Below are 21927 nucleotides of genomic sequence, written 5' to 3' on the forward strand. Positions count from 1 at the left end.
TCCATGGAGGAAGGAAGAGTCTAGGAAAGGAAATACACTGAATAGCGTCTTCCAGTATAGCATTTCATTGTTTTTTTTCTTTTTTGTATATATAGAGTTTTTTTTGTTTTTTTTTTTACTGAAGTATAGTCAGTTTACAATGTTGTGTCAATTTCTGGTGTACAGCACATGCTTCAGTCATATGTGAACACACATATATTCGTTTTCATATTCTTTTTCACCGTAAGTTACTGCAAGATATCGAATATAGCTCCCTGTCATTGTTTAATGTGGTTAAAAAAAAAAAGAGGTTCAGATTCAGAGCCTGAGGAGAATTTGCATTTCTTTCCCAATAACTTGTACCATTTTCCATCAGATACGTCTCCTATCCAGCTAGAATTGTGTATTATTCAGGGATTGTCTAGTTTATGGTTCCTTCTAGTATTACTGATCCCCTGGAGTGACTTTCTCTTGTTTTTTTTCTACTTTTTTTTCTACTTTTACCCTCTTTGTTGTGGGCTGGATTTTTTTTTTAACTATGATTCCTTTTTCTTTCATTCACTTTTATTTGAAAGCCTTTCGTGGACTTAAGATGCTTCCTTGTGTTGCATGTAAAGCAGTCTTGCCTTTCAGAAGAGTTCCAAGGCTTCTGATTTTTTTTTTTTTTTCGAACGATGGCTTCTCAGGTGGGCTTGTTTGGTTCTGAGCTTTAGGTCCCAACCTGCAACACAAACTTAACACGCTGGAGCCTTACATGCTAGGTAATGTGTGTTTAATTGCTATTCGAAATGACAACGCCTGCTGCTGAACAGCTGTCAGGGGAGGCCTGGAAACTCCCCCACCGTGGGAACATGAAGTCTTCTCTCTGGGGGTTGGTCTCAGCTCCTACCCAGTTTCTGCGGAGCCTTGGAAAAAGACTGGGGATCATGCCATGCTTCTGCTGTTAACTGGCAAATGTACCCGCTACCCAGTCCCTCTCGGCCAAGTTCTAGCATTAAAGTCAAATCATCATCATTGTCACCATCGCTGACATTTATTGAGCTCTTACTATGTGCCAACCACGGCAGTGAGCAACTGCGTAATTATCTCATTTAATCATTAATCATCCTGCTTCACAGATGACGGTTACCCCCTTTTAAAGATGGGGGAAGTGAAGCACAGAGAGGTTAAGTAACTTACTCAAGATCACTCAGCTAATAAGTGGTATTGCTAGGATTCAAACCCAGCCAACTGGCCTGGATTCTCAATGCCAGACCCGCCATGAGATTGAATAACCTCAGAAGATGTGAGGTGTAAGGATGATGTGCTTTGCAAGCAGTTTGAGTGGCAGTTGCACCCTAGGATTTGGATCTGAACGCAAGAAAACTTCAGGGGAGGGAACTAGGGTTTACGAGGCAGAAAGTGGCAAAGCCAGCATTTGAAACAAAGTCCATCTGACTTCAGAGCCTGCTGCTCTGAACCATTCTCCTCCCAGCCCCCAGGTCCGCTCCATCGCCTCCCTCATCTCATCGTCTGCCAGCAACTCTCATCGACCTTCACCACACTGTGCTCGAGTTTTCCAATCTTCACAGCCGTTGCGCTGTTCACCCAGCCAGCAGCTTCTCCCTGACGGCATTCCTCCTCCTCATCACCTCCAGCCTTCTCCCGGAGCTCTTAGGAACATGGCGCTACTCTCCTCAAGCACCCTCAGTGGCTCCCAGTTGCTTCTCACGATGGTTATCGAACTTTGTTTTAAAGACGTGAATGCAGGGAAATTGTCAAAAGTGCACACTCCCAGGCTCTTCCCCCACGCCAACCAGGTCTGAATCCCTCGGACAGGTGCGCAGCTCAGACAGGTGCATTTTTAGTTATCCTCCCGGAGGGCTCCGATGCAGGTGGTCAGGAGCTATATTCTGAGACTAAAGAATGGACTTCTTAGAATGAAGTTCAAGGTCTTCCATGCTCCAAGGTCATCTGGCAGCATCTCCCACTGTATATTCCAGCTTGTTCCTCCTCAACACGACGGCCCTGCCACCTCCTCTGCATCCATGCTGTTTTCTTGGCTGGACTGTTCTCATCCAGCCCAACCTTTCCTATGAGAGTGCTGCTGCTCCTTGAGGACCAAGCTCACAGGCCAACACCTCCCTGATGCTCCCACCAAGAAGACCTGCCTTCACGTGGGACTTGGTGACACCTTGGCAGTGGCCCCTCAGGCCATGCCATGTGCTCGTTGAGTGGTTACCTCTGTTTCTCCTGCTGGATCACAAGCGTCCAACAGTTGTCCTTGGACCTCCCTACACCTAGTCTGCCACTCGGAGAAGAGTACGTGCTCTCTAAATGTCCGGAGGCTTGAATTTGCAGGTCAAGGATCAGACAGAGGAAAACATGGCTGGAAAGCGTGCAAGACAAAGTGAATGCTAGAAAACAAGGTTCCGATTTGTTGGATTTATCATGCAGGGATAAAGCAGCCAGCATCGAGGCGTAAACTTAAATGAAGGAAGGGAGACAGCAAGTGGGAGTGGAGGGAAGAGGAATGAAAATCAGAAGGAACAAACGTGTGCCAAAGAGAAACAGCGTTTAGTCTGCAGTTTATCTGCACTGTCTCAGAAGAGTGAAGTGATGAAAAATGGAAGCCGGAGAGTTCGAATTTGTTCAGTTGAATCCATGCTCCTCTAGTGAAGTGTACCCATTTTAGAAAATTACTTAACTTCCCTGGGCCTTTGTTTTCCCATCTATAAAATGGGGGCAGTAGCCGTACTCCCTGTGAGCGCAACAAAGTAAACGCGGGTCCAGCACATAGAACCGTGCTTGGCGTGTATTTTATGCTCCATAAATCTTACCCAGCATTAGTCATCACAAGGCTTTGAAATCGTTGTTAGCCTTGTTTTACTAGAGAAGCAGAGACTTAGAGAAAGCAAGCTCCTTGCCCAAGGTCACACTGTGGGCTAGATTTTGAGACCATGGCCGGCTGACTTTGAAGCCTGTGGCCCTAACTTTGTCTTCCTGCCTGAAAGGAGGGGTGGGGGGGACAGTGACCACTCACTGTCAAAGCCCCATGGACAGCCCAGCCGTCTGACTCTCCTGACCTGCTTTCCTGTCTCCCCTTAGAGGATGTCTGCTCTCAGGAGAGGAGTGACAAGCCCCTTCACCCTGACCAGTGGTGTTAGGGGTCCTCCCCACCCCCCCAAGAAATGCATCCCTCAGGGCTCCCTTGGCAAAGAAGCTCCTCCCCCTTCCACAGCTGGCCTCACCTCTCCCAGTGAAAGATGACCCGTCTTCCTGTCCTTCCGGTCCCACCTGTCCTTCCTGGAACAACCACGGGTGTCCCCACAGATCCTCTTTCTTTCACACCTGTCTCCCTCTGCCACTCCCGCTCCCCCTACAGTCCCCTTTGATGCAGACAGGCAGGGGCCCTTCCACAGCCCTCTGCAGTCCGAGGCTGCACCCCACCTCCCCCTCCTCCCACCCTCGACCTAAGAAGACACGCCAGAATTCCTTGGCTGCAAGGACCCGGGAGGTGGGGCTTCAAGTCGTGCGCTTGGTTCATGTTTTGCAGAAAGGAGCTGAGTAGCCACACTTGGCAAAGTGTAAGAACCTCCGCGCATGTTGAACACAGTGCGTGCCAGGCACTGTGGGAAGGGCTTTACGTGAATGATCTCATTTCATCTTCACAGCATATAACCTTACCATCCCCATTTCACAGCTAAGGCAACTGAGGCTCAGAGAAGTTAAGGTACTCACCCAGGTCTGGCTTTAGAACCCTGCTCACCAGAACCACCAGTTAACACACAGCCGGCCGGCATCCCCCAGGGTTTCTGGTTCAGTGGGTCTGGGGTCCTGGCATCAGCCGGGGGCTCTTGTTAAACATCCAAACCCTCAGGCTCCACGCCAGACCTTCTGAATCAGAATCTCATTCTAACAGCATCCCCAGATGACTCATGTGCACATTCAGGTCTGAGTCTAGATAACATTGCCCTTGGACTCTGCTCAGACTGTCTGGAGACGACGGAACAGAAGCATCAATACCACGCTGACCTTCCCTTCTCCCCGGCTTGCCAAGCAGGCGTGGACGACGCCTGGCTCCCCGGTTGGGAAGCTGCAGAGCCCTTTATTCAGGGCCCGCATGCGAGTCCCTGCCTCCAGGAGTGGCCGTGCCTGCTGCATCTGACTCTTGGTACATTACCAAACAGAAGTCACTTTGCAGGGCTTACCTCAGTCAGCCCTGCCCCGAGTCAGATTGCCTCTGAGACTGAAGAACTTTTCTTTCCTTTTCTTTTTTTTTTTCCTTTGTAAACTGCTAGATGAGTTGCAGAGCCGTTTTAGCAAGGAGAGCGCCTCATCCTGGGGAGACTTGCCGTAGGCGTGATGCCACCGGAGCTGGGGAAGTACTCTGGCTTTAGAAAAACACTTCCTTGTCGGGAAATAAACCCGTCTTCAGAGAGGAGGTCGGCTGGGGCAGGTGATGGGGAAAAGAGGGCTTCCCTCTCTCCTGTTTCTTTACGATATGATAACTTGAAACAATTTTCTCCTAATACAAATGGAGATAATATAATCGTGTCTATATCCTGTCTATATTGGGGGTTGGGTACAGCTCAGTGGTAGAGCGCGTGCTTAGCATTCACAAGGTCCTGGGTCCAATCCCCATTGCCTCCCTAAAAAGAAAAAAACCACATCTGTGGATTTCCTACTACACCAGGCACCATCTCATTTCATCCTCTTAAAAACGCTATAGGTTACATAATCCAGAATTCTTGTCCCATTTAAAGATGAAGAAATTGAGGCTGAAAGTAAAATGTCCATAGTCACACAGCTGGTAAAAAAAAAAGGGGGGGGGGAAGAATTCAGGCTGTCTAACTCAGAAGCCTACACTGCCAGGTGCCATTCTCCCTGCTGGAGAGACAGCAGGGAATAAACAGACCTTCATGTCTTCAGGGTGCTGCCCTGCTTGCGGAGAACTGGACACCCATCGTCGGCAAGCTCTTTTCACTGCCTGCATCGCAACAGGAATGAAAAGCTACCTCGGTCTGGACTTGAGCTGCAAAAAAAGCTTCCTGTGTACTCTGAAGAATTTAAATATTCATTATGTAATTAATGCTGCTCAGTCTCACACATACACAAAACTTAAGACATTTTTTAAGAACAGCTTAAGCACTTATCGATTGAGAACTTTTATAACTCTCAAAATGGAGGCATCCCCATATCTCTACAGGTATTTTAAATGAATTGAATTAATCATAGGCTTAAAAGTCTCTTGCGATCTTCGTTAACTTCCCTGGGTTTAATTAAAACATCTGTGCACTTTTAATTTATCGAGTCATCCAACTCATATGTCATGTTTTTAACACACCCCAGCATGCTCTGCATCATTTTTAACCCGATTTCCACTTAACTAAAGCAATTAAATTCACCCCGGATTAATTAAAGCATCCATACTTTCGTGCTTAAGTCAGCGTGTGCTTCTTTCCCCACATGGCTCCTGAATGTCAGAGATCTGACACACCTGATGAGTTTTTCGTCCTTCTGGAAATTCTTCCCTGAATCACTCTCTTGCTTATTAATGTACCGTTTGACAGAACAGAAATGAGGAAGTGGGTGCGCCTGAACTTTGGTCCTCTGAGCCGGGAACTCTGCCCCCGACTGTCAGAAGCATCCTCTGCTTCCCTCTCTTCACGGGGGTCCTGCTGGACTTCCTCCCAACTAGAGTGACTCAGTGCTCCAGGCAGGGAGGTTGGCTGCTGTCGGGGTCAGAGGTGATGGTCGCGATCAGAACGGCTGGTGAGCTTTGCTTTTGTACTCGTAATTGCGTCTCAGTTCTGCTTTCCAACCTCCTCACTCTTCCTACAAAACCGGTCCTTTCTCGCCCTACTCATTTAACAGGGAGGGGAAACTGAGGCACCGATGTCAACAGGCTTCCCGGCTGGGTACAGTGAGCCGGGGAGCTCTTCAGCTAGGGAAACCTGGTCCCCCTAAAAGTGAGTTTGCATTTCTGCCCCCATCCACCGTGACAGCCATTTCCCCTCAGCCGTGGCAGCACGAGGGGTTATTGATCTTTTAGATGTTTTTTTTTTCAATCTGCTAAGTCAGGGATTACTTCTCATTTCTTTATCTATGCTTATTGCTAATGGAGCTGAGAATCGTTTTATATTTTTATTGGCAGTTTATGTTTATGTTGGTATGTCCTTTGTCCAGGTTTTCATTCGTTTGTGTTTTTTTTAATTGAAGTATAGTCAGTTACAATGTGTCCATTTCTGATGTACAGCATAGTGTCCCAGCCATGCATACACACACATACATTCGTTCTCATATTTTTTCTCATTAAAGGTTATTACAAGATATTGAATATAGTTCCCTGTGCTATACAGAAGAAATTTGTTTTTTATCTATTTTTATATATAGTGGCTAACATTTGCAAATCTCAAACTCCCCAGTTTATCCCTTCCCGCCCCCTTTCCCCTGGTAGCCATAAGATTGTTTACTATGTCTGTGAGTCTGTTTCTGTTTTGTAAATAAGTTCATTTGTGTCCTCCTTCTTTCTTTCTTTCTTTCTTTTTTTTTTTTTTGGATTCTACATATGAATGTTATCATATGGTATTTTTCTTTCTCCTTTTGACTAACTTCACTTAAAATGATGATCTCCAGGTCCATCCCTGTTGCTGCAAATGGCAATATTTTATTCTTTTTTAAGGCTAAGTAGTATTCCATTGTATAAATATACCACAACTTCTTTATCCAGTCATCTGTCAATTCATTTGTCTCTATTTATTTGTAAGAGCTCTTTGTGTATTTCTGATACCAAGCTTTATTCTGTAAAATATGTTTAAAAATATTTTTCACCAGTGTTGCACATCCCTCAGTTTTTGTTTAGGGCATTCTTTGTCACCTAGAAGATTTACATTTAAGCAATCAAATATGATCTTTCTTCTTTTCCTTCTTGGTTTCTGGAATTTTGTCTCTCTCACATATCTACCTCTTAAGAAACTAAAATTAGTCCTCAGTACTTTTTCAAACACTTTTGTAGATTTTCATCTATTTGGATCTTTAACCTATGTCAGATTTATTCCTGAGCATCATGTGCAGTAGAGGTCAGACTTTGTTGTCTACCAAGTAGATTGCCAATTGCAGGGATCTGACAAGAAGCGAAGCTCATCTTCCCTGACTTCTGCTCAGCACCCAGTCCAGTCCACAGTCTCAACAGACACTGGGACACGAGCATTGGTTTCAGAGACACTGAATTTTGTTTGCTTCACCTCCGTGATGCAAATATTAGATCCTCACTTGCTTCGGGAAAATCGAGGCATCTTTATTTCTCCATCCCTTTTTCCTACCACTTGACCCAGCTCTTAGCACATACTAGGTTAGTCCTAAGTGTTTATTGACTACCTGGGATGGGAGGCAACCAATTGTTAGTAATATTTTGACAGTCTACCTGGAGTACTAGATTCAGGTGTTCTCAAGGCTCTTTTCCAGAGCGATTTCAATCAGACTTCCCATCATTTTTTTTAAAGACACGTTATTTGAAATTCCCTCTGCACATCTAGCCCAGCCCACAAGTGACTTGTCAAGATGCAGGCGTCTTCCCTCTGTCTGTCTGTCTGTCTGTCTGTCTGGACCTCTTCAGCCATCTCTGCCTTGTCTCCCAGTGGTCTCTGTGCTACAAGCTCCAAGTAGACAGGACTTGTTATACTCAAAACAGCAGACACGGTGGCTTGTCCTGTCACTTCCCACTGAGTAAAGAACACTGGTAATTCATTTCATCCCTCAGAGACAACTTTGAGGGGAGGAAAAACAAGCTTCAGCTCGATCATTAAAATGAGCTTTACAACGAATCCAAAGTGTGTCATTCTTTTGTCGTCAGCCTGTTAACTTGCCAGTCATCAGTGGCAGTGGTAATTTATTTTTCTTCCGTGCAAGTCTTAGAACTTCCATTTACTAGATTTAGTAAAACAGGAATAGTCACTTTGTACAAACATTCTGATTAATTTTAAATAGAAGCTTGAATGTACAATGAATGCTCTGCTCCTGTCAAGCCTTGGGAAGAGGAGAGAGGAAAAGATTGGGACATAAAACTTCCCACGTGTGATTCTATAACTCCCTCCCACCCACAACCAGAGAAGACCAGAGAGAGAAAAAGATGGTATCTTTCTATTAGTGTTATTTGATACTCTTCTGTGGTGGTGGCGGTGGTGGTGTGTGTGCATTTTTTATTTTATTAACTCTTGAAATCAGTTTGGAGATTCGGTTTGGAATTTCACAAGGGAACAGCTATTAATTACAAACCTGGTGTCAGCTCCTGTTTTGAGTCCTGGCACATGGCATCACATGTAATGTTCCCATCAACTGTGAGGGACTGTTTTTTGACCGGGAGAGTGGGTCTCAGAGAAGTACAGTTATCTTGTCAAAATCCCACAGCTGGGAAGTGATGGATTTGAACCTACGTCTTTCTGGCATCAAAAGCCTTGTCCTTTGCACTTCTGTTCCATACTACTTCCCAGTAGGTGGAGTCAGAATTGATTTTCCTATAAAGTGCCATAAAAAAAAATCATGGAGACTTAGTGATAATAAAAGTCTGTTATTAATGCAGGGGGGTCCCCCTTTTAGATGAGGGTCAGGCTGAGACTTACATACTGGGATGCTCTGGGTTGAGTTATGTCTGAGAATGAGTCAGTTTCCCTGAGGGAAGGAGTTCTTCATGCAGGTCAGCCCACCGACCACTGGAGGGCGCCCATCTGGCCGTTGCACTCCACCCCATGGCAGATGAGTTACTAGAGAGCTTCACTCTTCTTTAACCTGCCTTCTGCCTTTTTTTTTTTTTTTTTAATGCGACATCAGCCCAGCCCATTGGCTGCCCTGCTTTCCAGAGAACATCCCAGTGTTTTGCATTTTTTAACCACACTCCCGGGAAGCATGCAGCAAACATATTGAAAGAAGGCTGCATTTAGAATGTGGAGAACTCTCTGACCTGACTCTTTTCCATTTTTTTTCCCCTGAGTAATTGAAGTAGGTCACTTTTTAAATTTGATTTCCCAGACACCTGGGATTTTAAATAAAATCCATTCTTACCTCCTAGACAATCCAATTTTTTTTTTTTTTACCACTTGGCGTTTAGGCAGAAGAGAAACAGTTTCAATATGAATAAAGAAAATAATCCTTACTGCATTTTATCAATAAAGACAATAATTGTTTGCTCCTACTTTCTGCCGTCTTCCACCTTTTGGACGGAAGGAAGGTTTGATGCGAGCCCCTTGGTGGTGATTTGTTGTAACTGCCATCCATGACAGGGTCACTATGTAACCCTCAGGTCAGACAGAAACAGCCTTTGGAAGCTCACCTCGCTAGATATGGGTAGCCACGCTTCTCACTGTTTCCCCGTTTCACTGTGCAAGGATGGTGGTGGGGTAAGAACTGACACTGATTCTAGTCTTCCCACCAGGAGATCTCTTCAGTGTTACCTGGATCACAAGTGGCAAGTTTTCTCTTGATCACCAACTCCACCTGCTCCCAGGCTCCAGCATTGAAGGTTTTCAGGCTCCTTCTAGGCTCAGGAGGACAAGATGCTGTGATCCACCCCTGCGGAGGTGCAGGAAGGGAGAACAGCCGCTCATGAACCACTCGTTTGCCATCCCTGACCTAGAGCTTAGCATGAGTCTCATGAGGCACTGACATGGAACGAATTTACTTTGTCCTCAGAACCCCCTCAATACTTTGAGAAAGCCCATCATTTCTCAGACTCGTTCATATTTTTTTATGTTTTTCAAGGTGGTGGGGGTTGGGTTTTTTTTAAATACATTTTTACTGAAGTATAGTTAGTTTACAGCATTGTGTCAATCTCAGGTGTGCAACACAATACTTCAGTCATATAGGAACATACATTTATTCGTTTTCATATTCTTTTTAACCATAAGTTGCTACAAGATATTGAATACAGTTCCCTGTGCTCTACAGTATAAACTTGTCATTTATCTATTTTATGTATAGTAGTCAATATCTCCAAATCTCGAACTCCCAGTTTATCCTTTCTCACCCCCCTTTCCCTGCGGATAACCATAAGTTTGTTTTCTATGTCTGTGAGTCTGTTTCTGTTTTGTAAATAAGTTTGTTCGTCTTTTTTTTTTTTTTTAGATTCTACATATAAGTGATATCATATGGTATTTTTTTTTCTCTTTCTGGCTTACTTCACTTAGAATGACATTCTCCAGGCCCATCCATGTTGCTGTAAATGGCATTATTTTATTCTTTTTTATGGCTGAGTAGTATTCCACTGCGTAAATATACCACAGCTTCTTTATCCAGTCACCTGTCAGTGGACATTTAGGTTGTTTCCATGTCTTGGCTATTGTAAATAGTGCTGCTGTGAACATTGGCGTGCATGTATCTTGTTGAATTAAGGTTCCCTCTGAATATATGCCCAGGAATGGGATTGTTGGATTATATTTGCACAGTCTCTAATTTGAATCTCGAGCACTCTGGGTTCCAATCTCTTTCCTCAAGTCTCTTGAAAATAGAAGGCATGCTTCCTACTTTTAGAGACAGTTCGTCTAAATTTAACATGTAGCTTTGATGTTCTCACCTTGGAACTCATTCTTCTTCTCTGGTAGACTCAGCAGGGTAAGAATTCTACTGGAAATGCTGTGTGCTCCGAGTCATTTTTACAACTATTCTATTATAAAGCACTTTGAGGAATAGCCCCTCAGTCACACGTCAACTGTTGAGATGTTTTTGTTTCAGGTCAGTTTACAATTATGGTCAATTACGATCAGCAAGCACTGCCCCAGAAAAAGGCTTTGTATGTGCAACATGAGGTCCACTCTCGAATTGTTCTTTCCCTATCTTTCAAAAATGACCATTTTATGTTTGCTCACACCCCTACTACCACTTGGGAATCCTGGAATTTCAGGAACATAACAGAAACATTTACCCAATCGAGCCGACATTGATAAATGCAACACTGGAAGGAAATCAACAGTGATAACCATTGTTAGTTTACTGTATCTTTGGGAAATTAGACACTCACAGGAGAAGAATTAATTACTATACAAACTAAATAAAACATGACAACAAAAGGGGATGGATGAGGGGGAGGGTTTAGCTCAAGTGGCAGAGCTCATGCTTAGCATACATGAGGTCCTAGGTTCAATCCCCAGTGCCTCCTCTAAGAATAAATCAATGAATAAACCTAAATACCTCCCCCCACAACAAAAAAGGGGGGGGGGAGGGAGGGATAAGGTGGTTGGAATCATTACTAGAGAGTGAGCTGACTAGACATGTAATCACTTCATGAGATGGGGAGACCATTCTGGTGTATGCCTGTGTGCCTAGAGAATTCTTGGAGCCTGTGTATTCCAAACGCAGGTAAACCAGGAATCTCTGAAACACCTCTGTGGGGCATTTCTGACGGTCTCTGGATGCCAGTTCCATAACCTGCAGCTGTATCCTCATTTTAGGCTCATGCTGGAAGCCTGGTTGGAAATGTAGGTTTTTCACAAACGGATCCCAAAGTGAAAAGTCCAAAGCCTGAAGGTGACCACACAGCATAGTGATTCGATTATACATAAATATTTTTTTTTCATTATAGGTTATTACAAGCTCTTGAATATAGTTCCCTGTGCTGAAGAGTCAGGACCTTGTTGTTTATCTGTTTTGTATATAGTGTTTTGTATCTGCTAATCCCAAACGACTAATTTATACTCCCCGCCATTTGGTAACCTTAGATTTGTTTTCTATGTCTGTGAGTCTGTTTTGTAAATAAGTTCATTTGTGTCATTTTTTAGATTCCACACATAAGTGATATCATATGATATTTGTCTTTAACTAACTTCACTAGTATGATAATCTCTAGGTTCATCCATGTTGCTGCAAATGACATTATTTCATTCTTTTTTATGACAGAGTAGTATTCCACTATATAAATATACTGCAGCTTCTTTATCCAGTCATCTGTGGATGGACGTTTAGGTTGCTTCCACATCTTGGCTATTGTAAATAGTGCTGCTATGAACATTGGGGTGTAGGTATTTTTTTCAAATTGGAGTTTTCTCCAGTTGGATGCCCAGAAGCGGGATCGCTGGATCATATGGTAACTCTCATACTGTTTTCCATAATGGCTGCACCAAACTGCATTCCCACCAGCGGTGTAGGAGGGCTCCCTTTTCTCCACACTCTCTCCAGCATTTATTGTTTGTGGACTTTTGAATGATGGCCATTCTGACTGGTGTGAGGTGATACCTCGTTGTAGTTTTGATTTGCATTTCTCTGGTAATTAGCAACACTGAGCATCTTTCCATGTGCCTGTTGTAGGCCAGGCAGATTTTATCCTTACACTTCATCACACGTTAGTTACACTTATCTCTTCAAGGTCTACATGAGGAAACTGAGGTGTAGAGAGATTAGCGTCTCAACTGTGGCCCATCCCTTTCTTCTTAAAGGGGATAAACTTATTAGGAATAGGAGCCGACTCGCCTGAGGGTACAGTATTCAGCAAAATGGATTCTGATCCCCGTTACCAGCAACAGCGACAACACTGCGTTCAGGTAGCTTCGTTACGGCCACAGCAACCTGGGTTGCAGTGGGGCTCCCTGACCTGAGCGTTGTGGCTTTGGCAAAGTAACTTCACCAACCTGAGCCTCACCTGTAAAGTGGGCTCACGATTCGAGGTGATTCGAGCCTCTACCTCGTAGGGTGATCATGACAATCAAGCCTCCTATGCCGCGCCCAGCATGTGATAAGCATTCAGTGGGTGGTGACTGCCGTTGTTAGTGGCATTTCCATTGTCGTGGTTATGGCTTCTTTGGGGACGGCTCTGCACCTCCATGGCCGAAGTCCCCAGCCTGGAACCCTGCCGGCAAAGCTGAGCTGCCCGGCGGGCTCTGCCCCCCTTGGCCTGGCGCGGCCCCCGTGACCGCGTGCCCTGTCTCTGTTCTCCGCAGCCGCCTGCCCCGTCCTGTGCAGCGGGAACGGCCAGTACTCCAAGGGGACGTGCCAGTGCTACAGCGGCTGGAAAGGCGCCGAGTGCGACGTGCCCTTGAACCAGTGCATCGATCCTTCCTGCGGGGGCCACGGCTCCTGCATTGATGGGAACTGCGTCTGCTCTGCTGGCTACAAGGGCGAGCACTGTGAGGAAGGTGAGCGCTGCCAGGCGGGCTGGGCGGGGTGGGGGCGGGGGGCACCTGCAGGCCTGGCCCTTGGCTAGAGAGCCCAGTCCTGGCTCCCCCTTTTTGCAAAGGAAGAGTCAACATTTTGCGCTTCAGATCCCTCAGCTTTGATGGATTTCATAAGTTGTAGAGCACAGAAGGCTTGCCAGTGGTTCTGGAAGGCGGGTTTTGTGTCCCCCTTCTTTATGTTAATTGTTTCTCTCTTTGTCCTTTGTTTTCCTGTCTTCTTCCCTCTGTTTTTCCTCCCCCACTTCCTGCTCCTTCTTGTCCTTTTTCTTCCTTCCCCTTCCCCCCTGCCTTCCTCTTTTCTTCTGCTTAATTTCAAGTCCTCTGAATTGGGAATTCCGCTATCCAGAAACCAGAAACAAGAATCCTGAATACCCGTCCCTTCCCTGAAGCTCTTTTTAAAAAGCTGTTCCTGCTAATCTCAGACCCATATATGTCTGTGTAAATATTTCAGCCAAAATTAATATCAATAGAAGGCAGTCAGGCTTGAGAGACTGTCAGTTCCCATGTCACTTAGCGATACCATTCAGGCAAGTTATCCCAGTTACCTACAATCACACAGAATGAGCGCGGGTGTGCAGCCAGAGGGCTGGGATTGGATGAGTCCGGAAGAGCTCCCTCGAGCTTGCCTTGAGGTGGCCTCCAGCACACGTGGGGGGAAATCAAGGGATGTAACCAACTGAGTCCAGTCTGACGAAGCATGATGGGAGGTCGGGCTTGGTGACAGGAGAGGGAGGAAGACAGGGAAAGAGCCCCTCTCTGGGCATGTTCAGGAGCCAGCTCTAACTAGTCTTAGTTATTCTGGTTAGTGCTTTCAGAAGTTATTTGGTACCAAGCTGTTGGGACTTCTAAAGCAATGGAATTCAGCCAAGCTGCCTGGCAGCCTTCCCCTCTGTATTTGCCCGACCAGAATATGGTCTGTCTTTGCTCATCTATTGCTTCTCCCCCTTATAAAGAATCAACTCAAGTTGGTTGGAAGGTAAAAACCTAATTCCTCATGAGACAGGAGGGAATGGGGCAGGGCACAACCACTGAAGGAAGGACACAGCAACTGAGGTCAGGACAAACTGGTTAGAACCAAGATGGCGGAAGACTCGACCTCCAGGAGACCTTGAGCCCCATGGCGCACCCACAGGCGCCATGACGGTTCCTAGGCTGACCTTGAAGGCTAAAAAGTGGGGCCCAATTCCTGGAAATCCCCACCCCTCCCCCAAAATAGTTGGAATAATCCTCCTACTCGTTAGCATATGAAATTACCCAGCCCATGAAAACTAACACCCCCACACCTCATGGTGGCACTCTCTCTTGCCTTCTGAGACCACCTACACTCTGCCTATGGGGTACCTCCCTGAATAAACTGACTTTCCCTTTACTGTGCTTTGCTCTTGAATTCTTCCCTGTGCAAGGCAAGAGCCTACTCTCTTTAACACTCTCAGCCTGCCGCTCTAGTCTTTGAATCGGCTCAGTCTTTGCCTTCCTGCTGAGCAACTCTCCTCTAAGTCCATCACCCAGTGAAATGTCCCCCTGCAGCTCAGACAGCTCTCCCACACCCCCCAAACCCCACCTTGTTCCCAAAGGGAAAAGAAGTGTCAACTCACCCAGCAAACTCAGGAAGGAGGTGAAGCCTGTTACCCACCCCGTGTGAGACAGCTGGAGATGACCGCCCAGTGTCCCCCCAGGAAAGACCCAGTGGGATGCCAGATGCGCATCTTCATTCTCAGCTTCTCACTGCCAGGCTGATAAGAATGGACCTCAGGGGCTGTGAGGTTCTCAGATGCAAGTGGATCTGTTCCCCCATCCCATCAGCATCTGGATCTCCAGGATTCTGTGCAAAATAACCAGCCATGACAGCCTCACCACGAAGTGGTGGCAGTGGCTTATCCTTAGATACACATACAGATGCTTCCGTTGCTAAATTTCACCTTTCATAGTTTTTAGAACTATGGCTGCAGTCAGCTTCCATATGACATTATTCTTCTAAGATTTCCCAGTACATCAGTGGTGGTGCCCTGAATGGGGCCCAGGAATCTGACCCCCAGATCATCACTTGCTCAGCTCTCTATTTTTCCCTCTATTGCAGAAGGTAGCCTCCCTCTGTCTGCATCATAAAACCAAATTGGGAGTTTGGATAGAGGAAGTACTGATTTAATAACCCTGCTTGAAAGGTTAAAAGTTCTTAAAGATAAATGAATTGCAGGAGGCAAAGCTGCATTCGCTGAAAACATGGGGGAGGCCAATAATACGACAAGAAAGGTTAAAGCGACCTTTTACATACATCACTGGGCAAGAGGAAAGTGAGAGAACGTGACGTTGCCCGTCTGGGTTTTTTTTTTTTTTTCCTGTCCGCTAAAGATCGTGCGTTATCTGTTATCTGTAGGAGTGGAATTTCTCAACTTTCTTACTCTCCCGACTGGTCTTATGTAAATGTTCAGAATGAATTAACCAGCCAGCAAAACAAGGAACATGGATCATTATAACAGGATGAAATCTCCTCTATTGGTTTCTGCTCCCCAAAAAAGAATGAACCAAGATGATTCATATGCTGTTTTCAAAATAGGAAATGGAGCCAGAAAGCCCGGATCAGCGCTTTTTCTTCCATTTAGCTTTTTTATTTCTGATATTCATCATAGTCATAGCGTTCAAACAATTTACCTGAAGTGGCCCTGGCAACGAAATCAATAGTTGGCCATCCTCCCCCGTTTTTTTTTTTTTTGCTGCATAAACATTGCCGTACTATTAACAAATTTGCACAAGAAAATGAAAAGGCGGATTTGTGAGGTTGCACTCCGTGATGTCTGGGGGAGTCGGAAGGTGACGAGACAGAAATTGACATATTAGTTTAAGTCTGCCGTGTTTTCATGTCAGTTTCATGGTTGAGTCATTTTTCAATGACATTTAACTTCATAAATGTAATTCATGGTTCTTCAGGGGTTTATAGTACATATTGTTTGTAAAACTCCTTGACCTCCTTTTTTATCCTGAGGGATGAAAATTGCATTCACTACCCTCTTTTGTCAAATCTACAGAGGGCCCGGGACTAAATGAGTTCTAATGATTTCGGCTGCCAGGGGGGCTGGTGTTGTAAGGCACCTGGTACTTAGCTGGTAAAGGCCACTGCCCACCTTTTAAGTATAACACTGTTTCTATTTATAAAGCTTGGTAAAATGCCAGCGTCCCTCCTGCCTGCTGAAGGCTCTAAGGACGTGGCCACAAGATCATCTTAGGAAACTGGAACCAAATTTAAAATTCATAGTGAAGCTACTCCCCTTGAAGTCTGAATTTAGTGATTCCATCAGCTCCTGTAATTATACAGCACGAAGGGCGTATTTACTGGTTTCACTGACCAGAGAAAGGGTTATCTCATATTTCTAGACACAATAAATGGTTCTTTTTATGATATTCCCTTCTTGGGCTAATAAATCTCAGTGGATTTTTCTCCTTCCTTCATACTATAATTCAGGATAGAGAAGAGAAAGCTAATTCTTCTGGAAGAAAAGTGTCATTTGCTTTTTCTTTTTTTCTTTTTCTTTTTTTGGTATATTTTTATTTCATCCTTTTAAGAAAAAGATTACAATATATATATTTTTTTAATTTTTTGAAAGCTCCTAGCTGTTGGCACTTCACCAAACATTTTAAGTGGCTAATTATAGACGGAGAGTGATTTTTGAGGCATTTTGAGCACACAAGGCATTTTTGTGTCTATTTTAATTTTGCTACGTTCAAAATGGGGACAGAATTAAAAAAAAAAAAAAACAGAGGTTTGGAATCTTCTTTTAGGAGAAGAATATGGACAAAATTGATTCTGAATGAATGAGTCCGTGTTTTGCAGATTCCAAATTGCAGGGCACTCTTCCCGAAAGCAAAACGTCGTTAGCACCCTTTTCTCTTTCTTCACACTGGAAATTGATCTCATCAAAGACAAATGCTTCTAGCAAAGTCTGCCATTCACCCTTGCAGCAATCACGTATTGAGCACCTACTGTATTCCCTTGATTGTGCGAGGCATGAGACATTAAAGGCATTGCCCAGCCTCTTAGTGAATATCTTCCATGTGTTTGAACTTTTCAGTTCTTTTACATCCGGATGTGCTCCCCTTCTCCTGAAGGGAACAAATTTTGAAAGATCAGAAAGGGTTCACAGTCCCCAAGACAACGAATTCAACATTAAAGTGATTGAGCAAGTAACATGACTATGAACATCTCCAGCTAATTACAAATCACTGAAATGTACCTTTCTGAGAGAGTATTTCCTATTTAAAAAAAAAAAAATATTGGCAGCTTTTGTTTCCCCATGGCTCAAATGGTTTTAAATTGGTTTCTACAAATAATACCTTCCTGAGAAGATCCGAATGGGATCCTGAGAAACATCTCTTAACAAGAAAATCCTTATTTTTGCCTCAAGACAAGGATGTTCTCTGGGAACTTCATGGAATGTTGTGATTTCCGTTAAAGCCAGATTCCTCAAGTCTGATGTCCCCCAGAATGGAATCGTCGTGGCATGGATAACCTAAATCATGTCATATTTGGAGCCAATGTACCATCAGTTTTAAAGCACACCATTATTTTGTATACTGTAAGGCAGAAAAAGAAAACGTTGCACTCCAAACACTGGAACCCCCAAGGGGCTGCCGTCTCAGTGTCGTGGTGAACTATTTAGAGGACAAAAAATCTTGTTTCAGTCTTGGCGTTGGCAAAAGAAGAAAGAAAACAAAATCTCTTCTGAGAATTTGAAGCAGGAGATAGCACATTCATACGAGGGACTGAATCACGCTACAAGCATGGTCCAAGAAAGCTCAAGATGAGGTTTGGCTGTGCTGTGATGGCAGAAGTAAAGGCTTTAATCTAGGCCAGCAGACCTGATTTCCCTAGAGGTAAATGTATGTCTTAGTCAAATAGGGTGATAAGACCTTCCTGTTCCTCTGAACCACAAAGCAACATCTGAGCCCTAGGCAAGACCCCCATTTGCCATTCAAACCCCCTGGTGTGCAGTGCCCTCTACTCCAAATGCCACGGCATCGTTTTCTAGGAATACGGAAGGAAGCTGTTCTTCCTCTAAAAAGCCCTGTTTATCTCCCCTTAGGTTGGCTGGCTGTCCAAGGTTTGGGGTCACATTCTCAAACAAATAGTCTTGTCCTCGAGGACCCGCCTTTGCCGCTCACTGCTCTCCTCACTTTGAGTTGATTCTGGAATAATAATCTTCAAGTTACTACTGGATGTAAATCCACTCTGGTTGCTAAGATGGCCGAGCGGTCAGACCATGAAACTGGCGAGAACAACAGTGATCAGAATCTGACCGTTAATTCGTCTGATTGACTGTCTGGGGGAAGCTCAGTGCCACAGCCAGAGACTCACGCGTCCAGTCCACCCATGATTCTGTGTAGGAGGGTGACCCTTTTTGGATCGTTTCCACACCCAGCTTCACCACATCTGTCCTGCACATTGACTCACATCTTCCGGTAGATTATACGCTCAAAGGATGAAAACTGATTTTAGACTTAGCCTATGTGAAACTTCCTTAGGACAGTGACTCCTATATGAGTTTCATTGGTTTTCTTTTTAATCTTTTGTTACCTTCTGAAATCAAGTATGAGTGAAGTTAGAATGAGCCTCTCTACTTTTGTCTCCAGGAGTGAGGGGTGACCGGGTTTGGTTATACATGGAAAGACATCACCAGCATTCACATTCCAGCCCCAGAAGCCTTGATATGGTCCAGTTAAGGTACTAGCGTTGTTAAGTACAGGGTTCCCAAGGTTGGATGACACATCTCTGTATTTGATTCCTCCTAATTCTGCTTGAGAAATCCCCTCTTTTCTCTGCCATTCTCTTGAAGCATGAGATTTGGTGTTTTGACAAATAAAAAGTCTTTAATTCTTTACGGGAATTCTTCAAGGTGCCGTGTAAGAATTACCTGGGCTGCTCCATTGTCTTGCAAGCGGATAGGAACTGGTGGACCACTGGTCCGTTCCGCTCTAAACTGGTGTCTCATGGTCCATGTCCCATGAGTAAACGATGCGTCTCCTCTTTGTTTTTTTCAGTTGATTGCTTGGATCCTACCTGCTCCAGCCATGGGGTCTGTGTGAACGGAGAATGCCTTTGCAGCCCTGGCTGGGGTGGTCTCAACTGTGAGCTGGCGAGGGTCCAGTGCCCGGACCAGTGCAGCGGGCATGGCACTTACCTCCCTGACACAGGCCTCTGCAGCTGCGACCCCAACTGGATGGGTCCCGACTGCTCCGTCGGTAAGCCAGGAGGGCGTCCCCTCGCTTTCCCCGACACTCATGCCCCGTGTTCTGCCATGAGCCCTGACAGATGGAAATCTACTCTTGATAGTTGGGACGGAGGGGCTTGGTCAGTTGCCTCGTGCCTCTTACTGTCTTCTCAGTCGTGAAGTCTGCGATCCTTGAGAAACAAACAGCGAAAAAACACTTCGTAGGTTCTCGTGCCTCATTGGTTCCATCACCGCAAATGGATGAGAGGCCCGGGAGGGATGTTTCCATTTGCATTATCGGTATCTTGTGTACACTCCCCAAAGGTACCAGAAAACAAAATGGAACAATTCAGTCCCTGGCAAACTGAATGGAACGTCCTATAAAACAGAATAGAGGCTCCCTCTGGGTGCTGGGTGAACATGTTATGAAGGCTCTGTAATACTCCAGTGACAGGGAAGGAATGAAGTTGTGCTGTTCACTTGATTTTCCTAAAATTAAGAGTATGTGTCTTACCTCCCGAGTGACCTTAACATGGGACGGTTCAGCAGTTCAAAACAGTCCCCACCTTCCCGAGAATGGTTCCGTTCACGCTGACAAGTGCCTAGCCAAGCAAGCCACCATCATTCTGCCCCCTTCCTCTGGGTAGGGAGACAGCTGTCAGATTGCCATGGCAATCAGGAAGGGAATCTCTGTGAAGCTTGGCTACAATGGGAAAGAAATGAATATTTCGTTCCAGAAAGAAAAAAAAAAAAAGAATCAGTTAAAATGGACTATTTGGGGTGTCTTCTCAGCCCACTCGCCTCTGGCTTCACCTCTGATGTTGGTGGTCCCAGCCGAGCTCAGCAGAGGAGTGGGGGAGGAGGGAGCCCTAGATCCAAAGCCCAGCTGTGCTACCGACATGCTGTGTGACTTTGAGTGAGTCACTGACCCTCCTGGTCTGACTTCCCCTCCCCCCGGCGTGATGAGCCACGCCCCCCTCAGCAGTCTGTTGTAAGGATGAGTGTCTGGCACGTGCTTGTCCTCGAGTGAGAGGTCTGGAACGCCAGAGAGTGCATATCTGTCTGTCTGTCTCCTCCCCAACCACAAAAGACTTTGAGCTCCTTTGAGAAAGAGGCTGTGTAACGCAGCACAATTACAGTGGTCATCATTGCCACCAGGGCGCCGATCTGGGTGACGGCTGGGTCTGCGGTCACTGTGAGGAGGGAGCCGCTGGGTCCCTAACTGGCCACTGGTCAGTTCAGGCACTCGACAGGGAAAGACATCCCAAGCCGGCTAGGGAGACAGGATCCACAGGGGTCGTTTCAGGTGGGCACCTCCTGGGTAGCTTTGCCAAACTGCATGGCCACTGTCTGACCTTCCCTTGGGATGGCCTCGGTCCCTAGAACAGTGGTTCTCACACTGTAGAGTGCATCGGGAGCACCTGGAAGACTTGTTAAAACAAATTTCTGAGCCCCACTCCCCAAGCCTCTAACTCAAGAGGACCAAGCAACGTATAAGAGGTTGCATTTCTAAGTAGTTCCCAGGGGATGGTGACAGCCGGTCCAGGGACCCCACCGTGAGAACACTGCTCTAGAAAATACATTGCAATGAACGGTTACCCAGCCAGGGAGAGACCAGCCGCCCAAGACGACACACCTTCCGGGCCTCAAGCCTGCTCCAGGGACCCGGGCCATGTGTGTGGTCTGGCCTCCAGCGGAGGGTTTGGCCAGCTGTGGTGTTGAGCCGTAATCATTGTTTTTCTTCCAGAAGTGTGCTCAGTAGACTGTGGCACTCACGGCGTCTGCATCGGGGGAGCCTGCCGCTGTGAAGAGGGCTGGACAGGCGCAGCTTGCGACCAGCGCGCGTGCCACCCCCGCTGCATTGAGCACGGGACCTGTAAAGATGGCAAATGTGAATGCCGAGAGGGCTGGAATGGTGAACACTGCACCATTGGTAGGCAAACGGCAGGCACCGAAACAGGCACATATTGCTTTATTTTCATAAATCGTAGCTCTATAGTGATGGTCGTGCATTGCAACCGGCTGTTCCTTCAGGGACACGAGTGCTCTCTGACATTCCTGCTGCCTCTCCAAATCTTCAAGGGTGTAGGGAAAAGAAAAGCCAGGTCCTGACTGGAACGGGCTTTCCCTTCTTTCCAGAATTCCAGATTGGGAGGACAGGGGTGGAGTCAGATAAGAAAACCCATCCAAATTACTGATCTTGGGGAAGGAGAAATGCACACGCATGGGAAATTGTCAGGGCCTGGAGGTTTCAAGCACCCCAGAGGACTGTGATCTGCAAGTCCCCCCCCCCTTTTAGAATACTCTCCCAGCTGGCTAGATCACTGGGTTCACTCATTGGCAATAATTGAACCCACTTCTTTTAGACCAGGTTGGATGCAGGCAGGACTTCCAGGTTTCCTGGGTAACCAGGTACCACTGGAACAGGTTTGAGCATCCTCTTATTGCCCCAAGACAAGGCATCGTCCTTGGGCTCCTGACCCTCCCCATCACCACCACCATCATTAAATGTCACCTCCTCTGGTCCCATTTCATTCCCACTCAGCCACCTCTCTATGTAAGCTTCTTGACCGAGAATATTTTTTAAAAGTCCTTTTATTTGAGAAGAAATA

The 21927-nt window shown here is 45.8% G+C and overlaps 1 protein-coding gene across 4 annotated transcripts in view; it reads left to right on the forward strand.

The window, feature by feature from the left end:
• TENM2 (teneurin transmembrane protein 2) overlaps nt 1-21927 on the forward strand; it is a 1175656-nt gene that overhangs the window by 1023787 nt on the left and 129942 nt on the right. For 3 of the 4 annotated variants that reach the window (XM_064480080.1, XM_031437753.2, XM_064480082.1), the window contains 3 exons: nt 12882-13076; nt 19146-19346; nt 21063-21248. In XM_064480080.1, the coding sequence (XP_064336150.1) occupies nt 12882-13076; nt 19146-19346; nt 21063-21248 (582 nt within the window). The remainder of the gene's footprint in view (nt 1-12881; nt 13077-19145; nt 19347-21062; nt 21249-21927) is intronic. The other variant, XM_064480081.1, reaches the window with a different exon arrangement.

The sequence above is a fragment of the Camelus dromedarius genome, chromosome 27, assembly GCF_036321535.1.
Source record: "Camelus dromedarius isolate mCamDro1 chromosome 27, mCamDro1.pat, whole genome shotgun sequence".
Classification (NCBI taxonomy): Eukaryota; Metazoa; Chordata; class Mammalia; order Artiodactyla; family Camelidae; genus Camelus; species Camelus dromedarius.